General features: G+C 45.3%; 1 protein-coding gene across 6 annotated transcripts in view; it reads right to left on the reverse strand.

Annotated features, from left to right (window-relative positions):
* CHD2 (chromodomain helicase DNA binding protein 2) overlaps positions 1–23,654 on the reverse strand; it is a 65,809-nt gene that overhangs the window by 37,084 nt on the left and 5,071 nt on the right. For 2 of the 6 annotated variants that reach the window (XM_079954159.1, XM_079954158.1), the window contains exons 3-8: positions 11,707–11,926; positions 10,469–10,555; positions 9,743–9,808; positions 3,956–4,017; positions 1,517–1,642; positions 729–878 (exon numbers count right to left, since the gene is read on the reverse strand). In XM_079954159.1, coding sequence (XP_079810285.1) covers positions 729–878; positions 1,517–1,642; positions 3,956–4,017; positions 9,743–9,808; positions 10,469–10,555; positions 11,707–11,926 — 711 coding nt within the window. Of the gene's footprint in view, positions 1–728; positions 879–1,516; positions 1,643–3,955; positions 4,018–7,505; positions 7,704–9,742; positions 9,809–10,468; positions 10,556–11,706; positions 11,927–23,654 lie in introns of those variants that run through there. The other 4 variants (XM_079954161.1, XM_079954160.1, XM_079954162.1 and 1 more) reach the window with 3 other exon arrangements.

Raw genomic sequence — 23,654 nt, forward strand, 5'->3', positions numbered from 1 at the left:
GAAACCTATCACATAGATTTGTCCATTTGTTTAGTAATAAAGTACAAATAATTATATCATTCTCTTTTTGTACAAATTATTTACAGAAGTTATTCAAAGGCTATTACAGAATTTAAGTCACAGCAGCTGTTCTCAAGATTTTTCTTGAGAACTTCCCAATTTGAGATGAACTCCTGCTTTGGCTTATCTTTGATCCTTCCTGAAAGGTTTTCTAGCTCAGCATATTCTACAAGTTTCAATAGCCACTCTGATTTGGAGGGGACTTTACTGCTTTTCCAGTGTGTAGCAATAAGTATCCTTGCAGCTACTGTAGCATATAGGGAAACCTTTCTTACGTTCTGAGGAACGTCAGGGCCTGTTATACCGTTACTGTTTTTTAAGAAGGGATACCGTTAACGTTTTTTTTAGTTCCAAATAAATATCATTCCAAAATATTTTAATCTTTTTACACACCCACCACATATGGAACTGGCACCTAGTTCCCCACATCTCCAACAATTTTTTGGGACACTTTTGTACATTTTTTATAATTTTGTACATTTTTGATAATTCCCAAGGTGTCAAATACCATCAATATAACATTTTTTGGGAATTTTCTCAAGAGGCCACTCTTAGCAGAGGACTGAAGACAACACAGGGGTTCACATGCAGACACTGGTCTGCTTCTGCCCATATACAAATCTAGAAATGGTCGTTCTCCGTGCACCAGGGCTCCTGCCCGCCATTACCTGACGTTTTTGGCTGCTCTGCGCCGGGTCTGCCTTTTGGGTGCCTCGTCATCTTCATCATCATCTTCGTCCTCAGACGACTCTGTTTTCCTCCGCCTCTTTCCACGCTGGGGCTTGTGGACCTTTTTCGCAATCGCTTTGCTCGCTGCTCTAAAAAACGAGCATGAAAACAGACCACGGTGTGTATTATACAGACCGTGGGATACAAAGGGAGCAGCTGAGCAAGGACAGCCTTTTCCAACCTTGGTGCCCTCTAGATAAGGCACAGGCAAACTCCGGCCCTCCAGATGTTTGGAACTACAACTCCCATCATCCCTAGCTAACAGGACCGGTAGTCAGGGATGATGGGAATTGTAGTCCCAAACATCTGGAGGGCCAGTTTGCCTATGTTTGCTCTAGATGTTGTTGGGACTACATCACTCATCATCCCTGGCTATTAACTGTGCTGTCTGGGGCTAATGGGAGCCCATCAATTGTTTCCACCATTTTATATTTGTGTGGGGTTGTTGTTGTTGTCGGTGGTGGTTCCTATTGAGGGGAGGTGTGTCAGGGAGGAGAGGAGCTGGGGAGAGCAAGGGGGCCCAACTGAAGCAGTTGAGGATAGGGGGAGTTACGCCCAGTCACCCCTGGGAGCCTCAAGCCCAGCCAGGGAAGGGCAGGAAATGTTCCATTTCCTGAAGATATGTAGGTCAGGCTGCTTGTTAAAAAAGCCCAGAAGCAGAGTCTATGGGTGGGTGAGGGAAGCATGGAAAACCCAAGGAAGGCAGCACCCCCCAACCCCTTCTTACCTCCTCAGGACAGGTCTCCGAGCTTTTATTTTCTTCTGCTCTGGTTCGCTTTCTGCGCTGGTGCCTTGTTCCTGTCCGTCTTCCTCCTCACCATCATCCTCAGAGCCCTCCCTCTTCCATCGTTCCCTAGATTTATAAGCAAAACGCCAACAAGGGTTATCATTATAATGTCCGGTTCCGGAAGGAACACACAACATGCCAGGAGCACAAGCACCCCTGCAGCTCTGGAGAAGTTGAGTCGGTGACCCAAGGTCCTCCTTGCTTTGCTCCTTTTTACTGAGATGTGCAACAAAACATTTGCAGAGCCCCTCTCGTCAAATCTGCCAGGATGATCAGATGCGTTTTATGTCCTTTCACTCCTCTCAGATCAAAAGGCATCTATCACTCTCGGTGTGGCCAAGTACTAAGCTGCAAGCAAGGGAAAACCCACCAGGAACTGACCCTAGACATTTTTCCATTTTTCCTCTTTGGAGTTTGTGATGCGAACAGAGCAAAATGTTGACACTCATTTTATTTCATTCTATGGTGTTTTTTTGTACAGTGGTACCTCCGGTTGCGGATGGGATCTGTTCTGGAGCTCCAGTCGGATCCTGGGGTTTCCGCAACCAGAGGAACCCTTTCTGTGCGTGTGTGTGTGGCAAAAACCCGGAAATATACATCCGGGTTTGATGCTTACGTGTCCTGAAGTTTATGTAACCAGAAGGATACGTAACCAGAGGTACAACTGTACTTGATTTGACTCTTTTTACTCTATTATACACATTAGGGTAATGTGCTCTATCTGCCTCTTGATCATTACACTAAGAAATACCACTGATATAGAGTTACTGGTCTTCAGCCAGAAGCTCAGCACTCACAGCTTGGCCTGGGTGGAAGACTGCACTGAAAAACATTACCACCACTCCTTTGGCTAGAACTTTCCCCCTGCCTTTTTTCCTTTTTAAAAACAAAACAACAACAACAACAAGGAGGGCTCTTTGCTTTTAGAGTGAGGAAAAAGTTGCATCATCCAAAATTCTCTCTTCTGTGCAACTGTTACACAGAAGATGTCCCCTTTTGCATCTAGAGTATGAATGGAGACCTGTAGCCTTCCAGATATTGTTAGACTTCAGCATGGCCAATGGATCAAAGGATAGTGGGAGCTGTAGCCTGAAAACATCTGGAGGGCTATATGATCCCCCTGCCCTAGAGAAGGAGAGAAAGGCATATAAGGTCGAAGCATTAAAAACAATATAGCCCATGTTATAGGCTATCACACCTAAAAATGCTTGACTGGCTTCCCTGCAGAACAGGGGTGACCAACCTATGGTTTTTCAGATGTTTCTGAATCCTAATTCACATCAGCCACAGTCAGCACATTCAATGATGGGAGCTGGAGTCTAACATCTGGAGCAGGGTTTTCCAAAATGGGGTTTCCAGCTGTTTTTGGACTATGATTCCCATCATCCCTGACCATGGGTCCTGCTAGCTTGGGATGATGGGAGTTGTAGTCCCACAACAGCTGGAGAGGAGACCTAAGTTTGGGAAACCCTGATCTGGAAGATCACAGGCTAGCCACCTTTGCTCTAGAGCAGGCATAGCCAAAGTGGTGCCCCCCCCAGTTGTTGATGGGGTACAACTCCCGCCAGCCTCAGCCTGCATTGCCAATGGTCAGGGATGATGGTAGCTGTAGTCTGCAACCTCTGGAGGACCTGGCATTGGCTACCTCTGCTCTAGAATGCCCCAAATGGTGCTCTAAGTAGACACACAATTCATATGTGGGCTGCATGAAAAATACGGCCATGTGCATTGCAATGCCCTCTGGATGTTGCTGGACTACAATGTCCATCATCCCTGACCACTGGCCATGTTGGTTGGGGCTCATGGGAGTTGGAGTTCAGCAATATCTGGTGGGTACCAGTTTGAGGGAGGTTGTATTAATCTCCGGGTCGTGGGTTTGAGCCCCATGTTGGGCAAAAGATTCCTGCATTGCAGGGGGTTGGACTAGATGACCTTTGTGGTCCCTCCCAACTCTACAATTCTATGATTCTACTATGTTCAAGAGGGATTAACATTTCAAGCATAAAAGGTTGGCAAGAACCCTCCTGAAAAAGGAACTCAGCGAGCACGGTGTTTAGTGTGACTGCCCATGTTTTGTGGAACAGCATTCCTGTTGAGATATGACAGCCCACTCCAAGCCTAGCTGTACTTTCTGGAATCAATGGATGACATTTTTGTTCCAACAGGTTTTCTCAGCTGGACAAATGGGCCTTTGCAATGAGGATCAATTTGTTAGGGTTTTAGTCTTGTTATAAATGCATTTGTTGTTTTTTGTGTTCTAAGCTGTTTTTAATATTCTTATGTGGAAGTCACCTTGAGGTGGTGGTTTAGAATGTGATTAATCAATCATTCAATCATAGCAATAAGGATGCAGAGCTTTACAGGGCCCTCAAAACTTACGTTCTCTTCATTTGCTTTTGGCCTCTTCTTTTGGGGCTTTCGCTCTCAGACTCGCTATTTCCCTTAAACGAAAAAGGAGAGAGGAAGGGGAACCATGAACGAGGCTGGTCGCAGGAGGCCAACCTGGCTGCTGCTGAATGCTCATGATCAGCTAACGGTGGTCGGACATGGAAGTCGTTTACTCCCAAACTGCAAAAGCAGCAACACCAAACTACTCGGGACAAAACACTAGTAAGATGCCCTTGCCTAAGCAAAAAAAATAAAAAAATCTGCCATTTGGGCAAGCACCTTAACGCCTGCAGCCTTGACCCAAAAAGAAGGTCTATTCTGCTACAGGTGCACAAATGGGTGAAGAAGGGAGTACACAGCAAGGAATAAAAACCCCAAAAGGCAAGGAGACTAAAATGAGTAACAGAACAAAACCAAGTGCACAAGGCAATCTATCAATAACCTTCCTGAAATGCCTGCCACTGCTATGGCAGTCAGAAAGGGATGGAGTGGGGACATACAAAGCTGTCTTGTACCAAGTCAGATCCTCGGTCCATCTCATTCAGTACTGTCTGCACTGACTGGCAGCAGCTCTCCATGGTTTGAGGCAGGAAGCATTTCCAGCCCTATCTGGAGATACTGGGGATTGAACCTTGGACCTTCTGCATACCAAGCAGATGATCTACCACTGAGCTATGGTCTTCCCCACGTGTGACTCTGACAACCTCTCTAAGGGGCATGGGTTTCCATGTCTAAAAAAGTTTGTGACAGGCTAGGCTCTAGATCAGAGCTGGCCCGATTCAGCCTCCCAAGCAATTTGTTTCCATTGCATCTCCTCTCTTCTCCAGTAAGAACATACCAATTTTGTCAGTGGTAGCAAAAATAAAAATAAATGCAAAATATCTCCACCCAGTGGAGCACCCTGATTATGCCCCCTCCCCTGTCATGAGATGAATCATTTGATGAGCAAGAACGAAAAGGAAAAACCCTCCTCAGCTGATCCACAAAGATGAGGAGGGCAGCTGGGTTTCTTGTGTGCTTGTGTGTGAGGTCACATCCATCACTAGCATGTAGCCCCCAAAGGCTTTTCCAAGGCTGAATTTTGTCCCTTGGGAAGAAGAGGGTCAGCCACCCCTCTCCAGAAAGTTCCAACCATTGTTCTGCAGGACCCCAAAGAAGGGGGCATGTGTTACATACAAGTGCGATTTGCAATTAGAAGGCAAAGAGAAGTAGCTTCTCAACAATGGACAAACACACAGCACCATAGCAAGAAAAAACCCCTAGTTGTCCCAGTACTGGCAAGATCCTTGAGAAAGCAATCAACAACCATGGGGGGGGGGGAGGAATTGAAGAGGGGCAGAAGCAAGAGTCATAAGACAGGGGATAGGGAGATGGTCGAGAAGGGGGTGTGAGAGCTCAGTGTTGTCTCCACGGGTAGGCAGCAGCTCTCCGGGGTTTGAGGCAGGCACATCGGGGGCAAAAAAACCCAAAACAGAATGAAAAAGGGCTTTGCAGAGTTCAAAGGTGAGGGAACATGCTTATTCGTCATCACTTACATTCTTGATTTGGGCGTTGAACTGCTGGACCCTTGGAGTCCTTCCCAACCTTACAGTTCTATGGCTCTGTGATGTGAACCATTTGCTTACTTTAAGCAACCTTCACCTAACAAGAACCCCTAATGCTTGACATGTCAGCCAACCCTAAGCAAGGCCCCTTTTGCAAGCACCAACATGCACCAACGTACAGGCCCAGGCTTGTCAACTTCAATGCTCCCTGCCCCAAAACACGAGGCAGTCCCACCTGCCAGCTACCGATCACCACAAAGCCTCTGTGCTGTGCTGGTGGGCATGTCTCGCCCTTCGTTGGCACTCACTGCTTCAGATAAGAGCCTCGCCAACAAAAGCCGGTCTCAGGCCAAGCTTTGCTTCAGGTCCTGGCTGTCTAAGGCCACTCCTATCAGGGAGCTGTCATCCAAAATACAGTATCTGGAGGCCAGAGGCTGAACTCAGAGCTTTGTCATCAGGCAAGAAGCCTAGTAGGGCATCTCGTGCCCGGCCCGTCCTAAGATGGCACTTGCAGAATCCTCCCAACCGCCAACACCCACACAAAAGTGGAGGGTCACGTCACTATGGGTGGGGCAGGAGAGGAGATGAGAAGAAAGTGGCAGCCATGTGGCCGGTGTGGACCTGAAAACCTTAGAGGTCCTGAGGTCTAATCCAAAACATACCAGCAAAATTAAACCACTGCTAGTGGAAATGGAAGAGCTTAGTTTCATTCTGTGGCTTATTTTGGAGAGGGGTCCTGCCCCACCTTCCCCAACATTTGCCTACACACCCATTGTGTCTATTTCAGACTTTTCCAGGCCAAAACAAGAGGTCTCGTTTCCACCCGTACGACTCCTCACATGCTTGTAGGTGTTGTCTCCTTCATTTTTATTTTGTGTACATTATAATGAAGAAAAGAGCACTTTTTTTAAATGAAAGACAAACGGGGTAAGACAGCAAGGGATCTTCTAGGATTACATGGGCAAAACAGCAGCAGGAAATGGACTGGGAGGAACAATTTCAACTAGAAAGTTGCCCAAGGGGGGGGGAGGTTTAAGTGCCCCTTTTTGTCCTGTTCCAATCAGATAAGGAGATTATCCTGATACCGAACTTGGGGGTGGGAGACAGCTAAGAGAACACTAAATATATATTTCCCAGTATCTCATGTATCTATGTCCCAGTTAGAAACAGGTTTCATGTCTTCTGGGATTATGTGCAAATTGACGCAGGTGAAGGTGTTCCTTCGCTGAATGGTGTTGGTTTAAAAGACATAAAGTGAGACAGAATTCCCAGAACAGCCTAAGAAGAAATGCCTCTTGTTTAGCAACCACAGTGTCCACATGCAGAAATTTTGCATCAGCTCAGTTTAACTGATTTGAACTCCATCCATGGCTGAGGGAGGCTGGTGTAACACAGTGCTGGGGCAAACTATGGCTTAAGGCAAGCGTGCAAGCATGCTGGCGCACAGTGACAAAACTGCAGCCGCTTCACTACTTGTACAGGTCGGGCTTAGCACTATGTCCCAACCCGGCACTGGGCTTTGTGTCGCTCCAAACAAACCACAAGCTGCAACCAAGATTTGTTCTCGGCTTACTGCTTGCGATTCCTTTGAAGTGAGACCAATCCCGAACCCAGGTTGGGACACAACACTAAGCCAAACCATCACTTGGTGGCAGGAGTGAGGGAGCAGCGAATCTCCCACAGCTTCCTAACTGTGTGCCAGCAAACTTCCCCATTCCTTGTTCCATGGAAGGAAGCCTCTGTTCCATGTGGTGAGCTATGGGCCTACTCTGCGTTTCCACCTCCATTTCAGAAGGGAAGAGGAGCGTTCTTTTTTGGGTTTTACAATATTGTGTGGTATAAGCAAAAGTTTCCTACTGAACGACACATATGTGTGTATTTTTTTGTTTTTGTTTTCAACTCTTTATCTTACAGCATAGCCAATGGCAATGGACGAAATGGACCCAATAGTTACGAGACCACATAATATTGTAAAACAAAAAAAGGACAGGACTTACCTGAGCCCCTAGAGGGAGCTGCTTTCGTCTGCAGCGGAGATCTGAGGTGGGTGTGACATCACCAGCACAGTGCATGCTGGGCCATCGTTACAGAGAGCCTAGTATTTGCAGAACTTGGGAAAAAGGAAAACAAAAGCTGGCATAAATGGCATGCTAACAGCCCACTGGATCTGACCTTTCTTGGGGGACGGCGAGGGAGGATCTGTGGATTTTTGTCAATAATGGGGAACCTGTAACTCTCCAGACTTTCTTGGAATCTGCCTTCCAGTAGCCCCCACCAATGTGGATGATGGTCTGTGTTGATAAGAGTTAAGAAGATAAGAAGAACCCTGGTGGATAGGCCAAAGGCCCATCTAGACCAGCATGCTGTTCTTACAGTGACCTATCAGATGACTTTGAGCATGACTTGGATGGAACAGCCCTCTCCACACTTGAAATTCTCAGTAACTGGTATTCAGAGGCATAATGTGGCATCCTGGCCAGTAACCAGTGATAGCCATTTCCTCAATTAATCCTCTTTTGAAGCCATCCAAGTTGGTGGCCCTCACTATCTCCTGTGCTAGCAAATCTCATTGTTCATTTTTGTCCTGTGTGCATGGCTGGAAGTCTGGCAGCCTCTGAAGGGCCACAGGCAACCGGATCACCCCTAAAGCAAACAACTGCAATGGTCTGCTTTCTCATTTCCCATCTCATTTCTCATTTCCCATCTCATAATGGAAACTAGGAAGTTTGGGAGGTGGAGGAATTGAAGTGGGGGACACACACCATCTGTGATTGTGGGATCACTAAGTATCATAGGACAGGAAGGGAGCAACAATCTGGCCACAGAGTACTGCAGAAAAATGGGTGCCATGGGTGAGTAGTATGGAAACGGGGTGCATCTCTTTGCCAGCATCTTGAGAGCTGGCTCAGTGTGATAGTTAGGAGACTGAGATTCAAATTCTGCCTCCATCATTAACTCACTCAGTGAGCAAGTCTGTTTTCTCTCATCTGTAATATGGGAGATGAGAATACGGGCTTACCATTACCGTGAAAGTTATAAAACAAAACATGGAGGCAGCTCTAAGGCTTTGGCACTTGGCAGGCAGCACCATTGTAAAGGACGCTTGGTTGCTTAATTACTGTTGTGAGGCAATAAGAGGAAGGGATGTTGGACCACCCACACCTGGGACTTGGGAGGGGGGTCTCCCCAGAGCAGCAGAAAAAGGAGGGGAAGTTGGGTGGACAATAGAGGGGAGCATTTGCTTAAGCACTTTCCTTGCGTCCACACACAAACACACCCCATGCATTACAGAGTAAAACACAGCTGGTATTTGTGGAAAGTGTTGGGGAGTCAAGCGGGAGAAACAATGCAGAATGCAGATATATATACTGTAGGGATAGAGAACCTGTGGCCCTCGAGATGCTGATATACAGGTAGAGGCTATTTTGTGTATGTTCGATTGATGCGCAACCGCCAACACGAACCATGACCTGGAACGCAACTCCCACGCAAACAGGGAATTGCCTGTACTCCAACACCCATCAGCCCCAATTTGCATGGCCAATAGTCAGGGTTGCTGGGAGTTGTAGTCCAGGAGTATATGGAGAGCCACAGGCTCCCTATCCCTAACCTGAATATGCAAGTGTGTGTTTGACCTTATGTGTTAGTATGTGAGTTTGTCCTGATGGACAGATCTTAAATCCAGAAGTGCTTATTATAAAAATGTAAACTGCTTCGAGGGTTTTGGCAGGTAGACTGTATTAAATGGTAGAAAACAAGACCATCTCTGGCCAACTCTGCACCACCTTTTTTATGAATGTAAGAACAGCCTGGCAGCTGGATCAGACCAACAGGCTATCTAGTCCTGCAACATGCTCTCAGATGCATCTGAAAAGCCTGCAAGCAGGGTATGAATACCACAGCACTTTCCCTCGCTTGTGCACCCCAGCAACTGGTCCTCAGATGCATCCCAGCTTTGACCCTGGAGATGCAACACAAGTCAGTGTGCTATCAAGTTGCACACGGAGGAAAGCCAAATCTAATCAAAACTCAGCTCCGAGTTGGCCGCAAGTGGCCAAGAACAATAATTTGCATTTTGAGACAAAATGCTCAACCGTGGGTGCCTGATGCTAGGCACCTAAATCCATATATAGGCACCCAAGCATAAATGGACCCATTTTCAGAGGACTCCCGAATGGGAGATGCGGGTGCCGCTTATATTTTCAGGTGCTTGAATATAAATTTAGGTGCCTACCTTTGGGTTTCCAACTTGGACATTTTCAGTGTGACTCTGAACTTTCCTGAGCCTCATTTTCTCCATCTGTAAAAAACAGAAGGCGAAACCACTGCTTACCCTCCTTAAAAATTGGTAGGCTGTGGGGGAATATTGAAGGGAGGGGGGAGGAAAAAGCAACTCACAAAATGGACAGCAAATAAAAGGTTGCAAGTTCCAGAACCACATTGTTCTTAGCAGAATTTGATGGAAGGCAGGGAAGGAGAGAAATGTCTCAGCCAACAGATGATTAAAACCCCAAACTGAGTTCATTTCATACACTGAATTCAAGAGATGACTAATTATCTACAGGTGCGAAAGGGAGGGAAATGATTTAGTGAAATGAAACATCATGCAAACACACACTCCTACATACACACAAAATGAATTCATCTCAATGGTGTCCCTCTTGAGGTTCCAAGCACAGCCGTTCCTGCAATCATTTTCCCAGCATTTACATCACAACCACATCAGACTTCCAATTCGGATTGTGTAACTGGAACTTTTTAATCATAAAATTGAAAGTTCAGGGGCGTTCCATGGGCGCTGCTTGCTCAGGTCAGACTGCAGGAATGGCGCACGGCACGTCCAATGGAAAAATGCAGCTGCCATGGCGCCACCTCTGTGTTTCAAAGGCAACACTGAACAGAATGGCTTGGCCATTCCCAATAATGTCTTTCCCCTCCTCTTTATCTTCCCTCCCCTTACCTCTTCATTTATATTAAAGCGCGAGGGCTCCTGCCTGCTTCGGTTCGACCTCCTCACCCCATAAACATCTGGATACTCTTCCCACATCTGCAAAATAAATCATAATCACATTTGTACTGCATCCTTCATCCATGGATTCAGGGCAGTCGACAGATGTTCCCTCTTTCTTCTGCTCCCAAGAACTCTGCAAGGCTAGAAGCGAGAATGGCGAGACACCAATGGCTTCCTCTTGTCACTTACAACCAGGGATCAGTACTCAAAAGAACTTTATTATTATTATTATTTATTGAATTTATATACCGCCCTCTACCCACAGGTCTCAGGGCGATTCACAGGATAAAATCAGAATATAAAATCGCAAAGTACATAATCAAAATAAAAACAACAACATGGAGGTTCAACTCCACTATCACGGCCAGTAACAGCTAACATACCAAGGCTTTGTGATTTTGTCCAGTCTGCTTTTAAAGCCATGCAGATGGGTTGCCTGCCATCACTCATATGCTAAATAAATAATAAATAAACAAAATTATCTCGTGGCAGTGAGTTCCACAGACTGATTACAAGCTCCTTGCCTCTGCCCCTATATTGGTGCATCGCCGGCACTCAAGGATGGCTTGTGGCTTCCAAAAGTGGCAAATGCTTGGCTGCTGTCAGAAGAGGATGCTGGATTAGATAGGGCTTTCGCCTGATCCAGCAGAGAAACCCTTAAATTCTTATCTAACAAAAGTAGGAATAGCATGGAGTGTGTGGATTTTGCAAGCTCACCTCTCCTTCAAGATAGAATTTCCTACAAACTCTTTCTAATTCTGCAGACCTTTAATACATTCCTCATTCTATGTCTTTTCCCTGCCACTTTTTAAATTTTATTTTAACGCATCATGACTAGCTCTTTGCAAACCTTCCAATCAAACTGTCCCTTCTTTTCAGAATTTCCTTCAGCGGAACCAAAGAGGCAACTCAGCCAAATTCCAACGACACACAAAAGAATCCAGAAGGGTACACAATTCAGGCTTTGCCAAGTCATTGCCCTCCAGACCTTTTGGACTACAACTCCCATCAGCCACAGCCAGCAGGTTGGCAAAGGCAGATGAATATCAGGATATCAAACCAAAACCTGAAACCCCGGAAACAGAAGACCTTGCAGTAGATGGCAAGAGACCAGGCTGTGCTTTGCCACCTCTGCCAAAGGCTACCCAACTGAGTTAGACATACCCACCAGCAAGGGAACAACATACTTTTTTGACATCGGCGAGCCTTTCTTTCTTGGATGTTGGTTTCTCCTTGGCTTCCAGAGGCGTCTGCTGAGATTTTGAGCCCGTCGAGCCGCTTTCGGATTCAGACTGGCTTTCGGAAGTCTCCGAGCTGCTGTTGGATTCGCTCCCATGCTCGCTTCCTTGCTCGCTGTCGGACTGGCTGGCCGAGTCAGACCCCGAGGCCTCTTCTGATGCTGAGTGACTTATGGAGGAAGAAGAGAGGGTTTCATCATTGTCAACCATCTTGCAAGTTCACACACTTAAGACCTGTTGAAGCTGCCCAGAGTGGTTGGGGCAACCCAGTCATATGGGCAGGGTACAAATAATAAAGTTATTGTTGTTATTATTCTTAAGCAGGTGTGAGTCACCCTAGTGCGCTTCAGATGCTGCTGGACTACCATAAAATATCAACGACTTCCCTTCTTCTCTTTCCCTGGTTCATTTTGCGTAACATAAATCCCGGCATATCTTATATAAACTAAACCATTCAGTGTATTCCATTATTACACCCATCAAAACTTATTTACACTGTTGAATTTATCTTAATGCTGCCAACGTTTTCGAATGTACACACTTTCCCCCCATATATTCAATAAACATTGTCCAATCTTCTTTAAACCTATGTTCTTCTTGTTCTCTTATTCTATGAGTTAGGTCCGCAAGCTGCGCATATTGCATCATTTTAAGTTGCCATTCTTCTTTGGTTGGGACCTCGCTCGTTTTCCATGGGAAAGGCAGTTTTTGATTGTAAACCTGAACTGCTCTAGGTGGCCTTGTTTTGTTTTTGTTTTGCTAAAGTGGGTACGTGATAGTATAGCATCAAAATATAGTTTTTATTTGCAGAATACAGATAGATATCTTTTCAAAATCCAACACTGCTATGGGTTGTTTCTTTCCAATGTATTTCTCATCAATAAAAATTTGTTGTGGTGCAAGCAATTTTTTTCTCCTGAAAGGGTGGCCCAAAGAGAAAGAAAGTTCAAGAACCACTGCCAACTGCATTTTTTTGTGGTTTTTTTTTTTAAGAAAGGGGGAGGGGGAGGTTATAAACTAAGAAATATTTCAAATCCAAAGATTTGTGGCTAAAATACAAAATGGCTTTAAACTGATATCTGGCACAGAGGTTGGAATGTTATTCCAGCAGGGTTTAATACAATATTTAAAAAATAAAATGCAAGTTGAATTATTTTAATATGAGAGGGAAAAGGTCAAAAACACAAAATGCATTTCTTTGGGAAGCTGGCAGAGGGCAATATAGAGGTACTCAGGCAGAGAGGTGGCGGGGAGAACAGACACAAACAGCTCCAGAGGCAGAGAGCCAGAAGCCATTTTAAAAGATTCTCTGTTCCTCTCTCCACCATCTTACAGATCTCCCTGCGTTGTTTTCTTCACCAATAACCCAAAGGGAAGAAGTGTGCTGTGAAAAGCACAATTAAACAGAATGGCCTTTGAAAAACACTTGAGAGGACAGAAGGCAAATTTAAGAAAAATGTGTAGAGGATTCAGACAACTGCCTGCATCACACTAGCTGCTGAACTGGACAGCAGCTATGTATTCACTGCCTGTCTCGGAGCATGGAACAAGGAAGCTGCCTCATACTTTGTCCATCTAGCTCAGGGTTGTCTACACTGACCAGCAGAGGCTCTTCAAAGTGCCAGGAGTCCTGACTCCAGCTGTTTAAACAGAGGGTGGGTGGGTGGGTGTTTTTCCTAGTCTACCTGGAGATGCTGAGAATTGGACCTGCAACTTTCTGCACTCAGAGCAAACGCCCCACCAGTGAACTGCAGCCCTTTCCTAGACAGAGGAAGCTGCCTTATATCAAGTCAGATCATTGGTCCATCAACTCAATACTGCCCACACAGACTGGCAGCAGCTCTCCAGGGTTTCAGACAAGAGGGTGTTCTAGGCACCGAGCCTGGGCTTCAGCATGCAGAGCAGCCATTCTACCAATGAACTATGGCCCTTCCCTCCGTTACCTCTTTGGGGGAACTAGAGAAGGGGACATTCAAACTTCAACAAATATATGTTCACGAGCCCTCCTCCCAAAGAGTAAAAGGAATAAAATCCCATTTCCTGGCTTTATTGTAATCATCAAGTGTTCTGAACTAACCAGGGGAGTTGCCCCCATGTTTAGTTGCTTAATCCTCAGCGTCTTGACTGATTCAGTTGAGACACAGAATCATAGAATTGTAGAGTTGGAAGGGACCACGGGGGTCATCTAGTCCAACCCTCTGTAATGCAGGAATTTTTTGCCCAAGGTGGGGCTTGCACCCATGACCCTGAGTTTAAAAGTCTCGTGCTCTTTCCACTGAGCTACCCCAGGTCCCCCAAACTCTCCATATGTAAGGCTGCTGAGTTTGACATGATGTCTCGGGGTCTTTGGAGGGAAAGAGTAAAAGAAGCAATGTGGTTGAGCAGTTGAGTGTTGGAACAAGGAGCAAAGCGAGCCATGTTCAAACTATCCATAAATATCCCTGGGTAACACGTACATCTAACCTACTTCACAGGGTTACTGTGAGGATGAAATAGGAGCAGGAGTCATGGATGCAGGCAGCAAGGCTAAAGGATGTTACATATCAAAACTGGCAGTAAATAAAACTAGGTCAGGGGCAGCCCATGCAGTGAGCGCCAGAATGTTAGCACTTAAATAGAGAAGAAAACCTGATAACTGAGGAAAATGAACAAAACAGTACAATCCGAGGAGAAAGGAATAAGAGATTTTCTTTCTTAGTTCAGGTATTTTACATAGAAGGAAGGTACTCAACCAAATGTACAGAGGTAAAACTCCCTCAGAACTATACAACCAATCAGGGCACATGCTACTACAGTGAAGATCATGCAACTCTACCTGGTTGCTAAGCAACACCTCTGCTGCCACCCCTTGGCTAGTTGACAACTTAACAGAAGTTACCCTTTAAGGTGCACACTGAATGATCCTGGCCTGCTATTGGACTTCCATGTCCAGATACTATAGGACTCCATCTTCCACCAACCCTGGGCAGCATGGCCAGTTGCCAGGGATGATGGACACTGAAGTCCTGCAGCATCTGAAGGTCACCATATTAGCTATGCCACACCTTAAAAGCCTATCAAAACACAACTGTTCCGTTTCACAAGGGAGAAGAAGCTAGCATGTGCCCAGCCATTGTTTGTTTACCTACAACAAGAGTGGGACAACTGTTTTCAGCCCAAGGGCCATATTACCTTCTGGGCAACCTTTCATTGGCCACACACCAGTGGTGGGTTGGACAGAGGCTGGTTTCTACACAAAGACATCCCTCTTGTGTCTTCCATCCAGACAAGAAAGAGGCATTATCAGAGTTCAAACACATTTTCCAACCAGACAAAAGCAGTCACCAAGAGTGTGAAAAAAACGGGCCAGTGCTGGGTGCCATCTGGTGAAAGTTCTGAGGGCCACATAGAGCACCCTGGGGCTTGAATTTCATCCTCAGGCCTTTCTTCCTAATCCTAGCTGCAATGCAGGAAGCTGTGGTTGCTCAAGTGCGAGGGAAATGCACTCTGCATGTGCCTAGAGGCACTTTTCTAGTGATTATTCTTCTTCAGCACATTTGTGACGTTCCAAATTGGGACAGGTGAGGGCACGCCAGAATCCCAGTGTCCAAACCACATTCTGCACAAGCGCCCTGCAGGCCCGCGTCGCTTTTTCGAGCAGCGAAAAGGCAGGCAAACGTAAGCCCCACGCCACCCAAGCCACTGCATTACTCCCAGGAGAAACGTGCAGCTCAGGCGTGCTGCAGGCCCCACGGTAATTGCCACCCTCCACGGTGTGGCACCCAGTGCCCGCTGCCTCCCCTAGCTATGCCTCTGCTGAAGAGGGTCTGGGAATGCTAGCTTAGAGATCAGTTGGTGCTGCCAAGCTAAAAGTAGAGTACAGTAACCAAAGTTTCAGCTGGCACCCTCCTAGCTGTGAACTGATCTGTTTAGAATTACCAGGAGTTTTTCATGGCACAGAGATTAATATCTCCATTTTCCAATTTGTACAAATCAATCTGATACTAAAGGCATAAGAGCAGACCAGAGTGTGTGCTTTCTGGGTCGGTGGCAACCCGTGTTAGGGAGAAGTGGGGTAAACGTATTTAGAATATACATGGGTTACTTTGTGGTAGATCAGTATCTCAATGGGCTACCTAAAATAAATGATCTAGGGCTGGACAGGTCCGGATTTTCCCGCATATTACCAGGATTTCAAAGGCGGAATTGACGTCCGGAGGGGGATTCCCGACAGGTGGTACTACAAAATTTGGGGGGGGGGGGTTCCAATTTTTTTTTGGGGGGGGGGTTAACAACTTTCAGGATGCCCTGGTTTTTACTTTTTGAAATAGGGCAACACTAAATAAGCCAAAATAGTTATTAGGGCAATACCTTTATTAGACCAACCAAAAATGTCCCAAAAATAGTGTGCAAATATTTTGAGTATTTTGTGATCATCTGGTTGATCTAATAAAGATATTGCACTAATAAATGTTTTAGAAGTTTTCTTAAGGACCAACAGGTTTTTAAAGTAAATACAGGAAAATAGACAGCATTTGAAAAGGCTCAGCCTCTGCCAAACACAAGAGCCACAGGCAAGATTTAAATGGGACAATGAAGCTACTTTTCCTCCCCAGAGAAATCTAAAGGGTTTTCAGCTTCCTAACACAAACCACATACGGAGAAGTCAAAGGACCTGCAAAATTAGCCACACACCCAGTTCTGTGATGCATCTTTTGGTAGAAAAGGGGATTTCCCCTTCAACTGCAGGAAGCTGCTATTAACAAACTTAAAAGTGGTGGTGCACATGCCTGATCTCCGAGTGCATTTCATAAACACGTCTCTCGAGCAATTTCATCCACAATAAAGTTGCTCTGTTCATGTATATTCATCTGAAAATGTAGTACAGTACTAAACTCAAACTTTGGTTGGTAGGGGTAGCCAAAGTGGTGCCTTCCAGATTTTGTTTGACTCCAACACTCATCAGCCTCAGCCAGCTTGAAAGATGAGGATTATGATGATGATTATCATCATCATCATCATCATTATTATTAAGGAGGCCAGGGCTGCAGATCCATAACTGATGAAACAAAAACATAAAACGTACTAATGACAATTCCAAAGCAGATATAGACTGGGATAAACATCTCCACTTAAAACAGGGGTAGGCATCCTAAGGCCTGTGGGCTGGATGCGGCTCAATCGCCTTCTCAATCCGGCCCACGGACAGTCCAGGAATCAGTGTGTTTTTACATGAGTAGAATGTGCGTTTTTATTTAAAATGCATCTCTGGGTTATTTGTGGGGCCTTCCTGGTGTTTTTACATAAGTAGAATGTGTGCTTTTATTTAAAATGCACCTCTGGGTTATTTGTGGGGCCTTCCTGGTGTTTTTACATGAGCAGAATGTGTGCTTTTATTTCAAATGCATCTCTGGGTTATTTGTGGGGCATAGGAATTTGTTCAATTTTTTTTTCAAAATATAGTCTGGCCCACCACATGGTCTGAGGGACGTTGGACCGGCCCACGGCTGAAAAAGATTGCTGACCCCTGACTTAAAAGGTTTGTCTTCAGAAGGTACAGAAAAGGTAACAGATACAGCTTCTGTCTGATAATTAACCTGAGGGAATTTCCAAGGGTCAGGTGCCACAAAGCTCAAGGCCTGGTTCCTATATTGTGTGAATTGACCTCCTGCTAAGCTGATATCTGCAGAGGACAGTGATGATGGCCCTTCTCTCCTCCAAGGACACCTGAAGACTCTCTCAAAATGGCCATCTTATTCCACAGATTATCCCTTCCAGCGAGATGTGCTTCCAAAGAGTTGAAGCCTGGCTTCTTCAAAAGACCCTTCCTTTGCCATATTGCCCCCATCTAGTCCAGTCCTATCGGCAGAGCAAGGGCACATTCACTCCATACGTTTAAAGCACCATGACGCAACTTTAAACAGCCATGGGTTCCCCCAAAGAATTCTGGAAACTCTGTATCATGAAGGGTGTAGATCAGAGAGCTATGATTCCCAGAGTACCCCAGGGAAAGCAACTGGCTGCTCAAAGCGGTATCACAGTGTATTGAATGTATGAATGTGGCCTTAGCATCATGCAGCAAAAACAAGAGATTTCTTGCGGAACCTTGAAGACTAAAAAACTTACTATGGCATAACCTTTCAGGAAGTTCCTTTTCTTCCCCATGCGACACACTGTCACAGCACACTTTTTCTCATGGTTTGCATTGCTTTTAGGAAACTTTCTCATAACCGTTTTCCTCTTTGTGCCTGCCCACCCCCAAAAAAACCTTCTAGGATCCTCATATTCACCCTATTTTTCAGTTTCCTAATACATCACACAGGCCCGTTCCCAGACAGCCACTGAATGCAAACCGGAGGGGCCTGATTCCCAAGCATACGCCCCCATAGGCTGCTTTTGCTGCAAGGCCACAAGATTTCCCTTGTTCTGTGACATCTGGAGTTTCAACATCCAGAGGGGGAGATGCTTGGATTTAACCCTGTGAATGTGGCCTCCATCAGGGAATAATAGGTTGCCAGGGATACGGATGTTTTACTGAGTGAACAAAAAGTGCAGCAAAGAAAGAGATCAAGCATAATGGCCCATCACCACCACCCATGATTAAAGAGCATCTCTGACAACTTCTATAGGAAGCCTCTTCCCAGTTCACATTCCCGAAAGAGAGAGGAAAAGCCAAAGGCTACTTTAGACTCAAAAGATGAAGTAATTGTCCCAGCAATGTGATGGGGGGTGGGGAGCACCCCAACAGATGAGAGCTTACTTTCAAGTTACACAATACTTTTTTCAGGCATAAGCATGGGGAGGGGGAGATACAGGGTTGCATCCAATTGAAATTAACGGCCATTATTAACTTAGGCCCATTAATTGCAGTGGGCCTATTTTTGAGTATAACGTAACTGAATGCAACTGATTTCTGGGTGTGACATAAATTGGGTACACACGACATTTTAAAAACACACTCTTTTCCTCAAATAATTCTGGGCACCGTGGTTTGTTTAAGGGCTGCTAGGAATCGTAACTCTGTGAGGGGTGAACTACATTGCCCAGAATTCTTTGAGGGTGAAAATTTGCTTTGAACGCACGTTGAAGGTGGATAAAACCCAGGGCTCAAAGTTACACACACACACACAAATTCATGGAAAATGTTAACTTGGTAGAACTTTGTGTTCTTCGAATCCAAACCAAGGAAATTCAGCTTTTAAAATAAATAAATAATAATAATAATCTTGCTTTCAATGACTGCAGAAACTCACGGCCAGAATCTTGAGCAACTATAATTCTAATTAAAGAAGTTGTATCACTTCTTCAAGTTTTTGGTCTGTGGCATCACTGGCTCTGTTAAGACTCTGACCTACCCACAAACCACAACTCCTCACAAGAATCTTGCAAACTCTTGTCTTCTTGAACAGGAAGGGAAACCAAATTGAGTAGGGTTAAGCATAATTTCTGAAATTGTGAGCCATCTCTCTCTCTCTACACACACACACACAAACAAACACAAACACACCTCTCACCACCTTTAGGAAGCAACACTGGTGTGGGTCACAGCCCACAATCAAGCACTTCTACTGGAAGCAGGGTCAGGTAGTATGGAATGGGCGGGGGGGGGGGGAATCATTTCACAAGTTAATTAGTGACCAAAAAAGGCAATTCAATCTCAAAGAAGCTGAAAAGTAACACTTTTTATGAATGTCCACTAATAAAAAGCATTGCTATTCAGCATCCTTGAGACCGATCTGCCTTTTTTGCCATTTTCATTGGATGCTTCCTGTTTTCATGCATGTAGGACATGTATTTTTTTTTTAAGAACAATAAATGCACAGTGATTGCAAATACAACACTAAACAAACTTGGAAGTTTTGCCAAACACAAATAGACCTGCTAAATTGGATCACTTTCTGAAGCATCAAAAATGTTTCCAATATAAACTGGAAAATTCCCGACGCAACGTAGCCTAATCAAATTAGACTAATCTGCATAGGACAATTTTCCAGTTCATAATTTTACATTAAACCCACATCACCAGGTTCGCTGTAGAATTAAGCCTAACCCTAAACCATTGCCCATAAACCTGGGAAAGGGTTGTAGCTCAGCGGTAGAACACCTGCTCTGAATGCAGAAGGTCCCAGGTTCAATTCCCATGCAGAAGGTCCCAGGTTCAATTCCCAGCATCGCCAGATAGGGCTGGGAGAGACCGCAGCCTCTCCAATCATAGCTGCTACCAATCATTCTATACCCTATGATCAGAGTGAACAATACTAAACTAGAGGAACCAAAGTCAGCATAGAGCAGCTCCCTATGTTCTCAGGCTGCCCGCTTTGCAGATGCCACAAGGGTCTCCTTGAAGTGAAAACAAGCTAGCTTGGTACCCATACCCAATGTATTGTTGCATGCCACCCCAATCTCTGAGTAGTGGGTGATTTCAGGTGCCTACCCAGGGTTCAGGGATGCGGGTGGCGCTGTGGGTAAAAGCTCAGCGCCTAGGACTTGCCGATCACATGGTCGGCAGTTCGAATCCCCGCGGCGGGGTGCGTTCCCGTCGTTCGGTCCCAGCGCCTGCCAACCTAGCAGTTCAAAAGCACCCCCGGGTGCAAGTAGATAAATAGGGACCGCTTACCAGCGGGAAGGCTGCGCTGGCTCGCCAGATGCAGCTTGTCACGCTGGCCACGTGACCCGTAAGTGTCTGCAGACAGTGCTGGCTCCTGGCCTATAGAGTGAGATGAGCGCACAACCCTAGAGTCTGGCAAGACTGGCCCGTACAGGCAGGGGTACCTTTACCCTTACTTTTACCCAGGGTTCAGTTTCCTCAGAATGAGGAACAGAGGAGACTATGGTTTATATAGGACAGGCATAGGCAAACTCGGCCCTCCAGATGGTTTGAGACTACAATTTCCATCATCCCTGACCACTGGTCATTAGCTAGGGATGATGGGAGTTAATAGTCCCAAAACATCTGGCGAGCCGAGTTTACCTATGCCTGATTTAAGATATATGGTTTGTTTACACACATATACAACCTAAGCCTATGCTAGAGGTGCTGAAAGCATTAACACCCCAAAGTGGTCTTGCTTCTCCCATAGCCAGAGAGTTGGATTCAAGCAGAAATCAAGCATGTCTCTCAGGCTTCGGCCTGCCTCCTGCTTCTAGCTTCTACTCTGGACTTTGTATTTCTAACTACCAGCCAGTTGAGGGGGGGCACCAATGTCATCTCTGGCACACAGCCACTTCCTTTGTTACCTTAATGACCCATACTTAGGGAGCCATTACAAAGAAGCTGGCCTGGCTATTCCAACAAATTAATCCTTGCTTAGATTTTTAACCCTTGCTGGATCCAGGGATTAGAAGGCATACAGCCTATCTTCCCTCCAAATTGACAATATCTTACCTGCATTCAGACTGAACTCTTCTGTGCTCCCCTGGAGTTCAGCAATACCAGCACTGGAATTGAGAGTTTGGCTAGCTAGTCTTTTTGTTTTCGCTGCTGTTTTTGATCTGGCATTTGCACTTCATTAAAACCTTAAAAGTGGCATCTTAAAGGCTTAACATATTTATTGTGGCACAAGCTTTCATGGACTAGAGTCCATCAGATGCAAATCCCCTTTGAAATTTGCATTTTCTCTCTAGTCACTGTAGTATTGAAGCTGACTTTTTGACTCTGTCCTATTTGAAGCTGTCAGCATGCCTGGTGATTAATTGTTGATTCTTAAAAAAATATTTATTGTGAGCCACTGTGGGCATGGTCTGCTAAAGATAATTAAACGTCAAAAAGATGGAAACTACCCAGGTGCCTAGGTAAATGTGCCTGGAAAGCAATGAATCATTTGTAGACTAGCAGCCTACCGGATTTAAGGTGCACATGTACCAATAGATCAAAATAGTCCTGATAAGAGTAGACAAACCTACTGAATATCACCCACTGGCTTTTACCATTTCATGTGTGAAGTGCCCACAAGACGGATGAAAATTCACAGAGCAATTAAAAACTCGGATCCATATTCTGCCATTTTGGGGTGGGAACAGTTTTGATGACCGAACAATTACAAATTGAGGCAGGGTTACAGGGCACACAAGTTGAAAATCTGCCAGCCTGCAATCAGGTTATTTGTGTACACAGAGCAAGGGCTTTTCTGTTTTCCTGTACTTGTGTTCATTGGCATAAGAGACAATGGCACTTTAAAGTTATGCAGAATGAGGCCATTCCTCTTCTCTTCATTAAACCAGATCCAGTTACTTGGGCTGCTTCTACATTAATTAGCAGCAATTGCTAGCTTGCAAACAGCAAGAATGAGGCCATCTGTGACTCACATCTCAAACAATGGGGAAGTCAGAGGAAGGTGGAAGACAAACACTAGTCTTGTGACATTCCAGATCTCTTACATCTTTAACTGCATTAAATATGTTCTTTACAGGCACTCTTCTGACCTATACTCTTCACAAGGTAAACCTCTGGTGTAGAGATCAGGGTGAGTTTTGCAATGATTCAGAAAGTTCAATGGAGCACCAGACAGGATCCAAAACAAAAGAGTTTGGGATTAAGTAGCAAGAGTTCACAGTACAGGAAACACAAACTTTTCAGTTCAAAGGCTGCCAAAGCACTACCAGCTGGCTTGAATTGTTAAGGGAACATCACCTATTTTGAGGAAACATATGTAAAATGTATAGAGTACATTTCCCTAAACACCTGAGGGAACAACATCTCCAAAACTATGAGCTTTCCAGGATAGGTGACGTGGCTTTTCAGCAGCCATGAATGCAGACACCTATGTCATTATTAAATCTCAATCTGAAACATTTCAGCAAATGTTTGTAAAAGTGCTTCACCTGAATTATTGCACAACTGGCCAGGTGCGGGGGTTATAGGGTATTAACATAACCTTCCTGTTGTGAAATCCCTGTTTAAATTTGATCTAATGTGTGAGGCTGCCCCAAAAAGCAGTCTTCTTCCAGTATAAAGGACTGTGTTCTCCTTTGTTAAACTGCAGCCAGATCAGACATAGTTAAACATACACAAGTTCTGCACCCATTAAAGCAAAATAGCTTAGGGAGAAATGGTTGGGTTCTCCCCACTATCTGACGAGACTGCCGACGAAGTGTGCTCTAGCCTGAAAAAAAGCTCGTTCCTCAAAAAGTATGTCGCCTGAAAAGCCGTTCTCTTGCTATTCTTCCAAAAATGGTTTGAGCATAAGGGGAAGTAGATTACTCAAGGGAAAACCCAGCGTTTTTTAGCGGCATATTCTGGTTTATTGGTCATGTTGCCACTGGCTATGAAGACGCACATCCTTTTTTTATTTTGCCATCACACAGTTTTTGTTTCGTTTTTTAAAAAAGCTTCATGCTTTTTAATCACTACGTTGCTCTCAGCCTCTTGCTTTCCAGCACCGCGGAAGAAGTGAGCACGCTTGCATGCAAAAGGCTTCTTTCTAATCCGCCCTGGTTGGCTGGAGCAGGCAGAAAGCTGTCTGGCTGTGAGAAATGAGAGTACTGTGATGTCACCAGGAAGGCAGGGCTCCGGCTGACACAGAGCTCTGCCGTTGTTGACCCTCCTGTTTCCAAGTGAGCCAGCAGCCAACCAGAGCTCTCGTCCAGCCCAAGATGGCCTTTGAACTATCCACCAGCAACTTCCTGCTGTGCTAAAAAAAAAAAAAAAAAAGAGTACACAGTGCAATGCAGTATGTCTGTCAGCTATGCGGCACAAAGGAACAGCCATTTTGTGACAAAGCAGACCTGCAGTAAAATGCTTAGCATTCTCTTATTTTGATCTGACCCACCTAGCCCATTTATTCTCCCCCAAAATAAATGCTTCGTGCCTCACACCGCAAGAGATATGAAGGCCCCCCCTCCCCCACCAGTAATTCTCTCCCTCTCTCCCCTCCATCCTCATTGCTCATTGTCCCCAGCTAAAAATCCTCATTTTAAAT

Source organism: Podarcis cretensis, assembly GCF_951804945.1.
Source record: "Podarcis cretensis genome assembly, chromosome: 14".
Taxonomy (NCBI): Eukaryota; Metazoa; Chordata; class Lepidosauria; order Squamata; family Lacertidae; genus Podarcis; species Podarcis cretensis.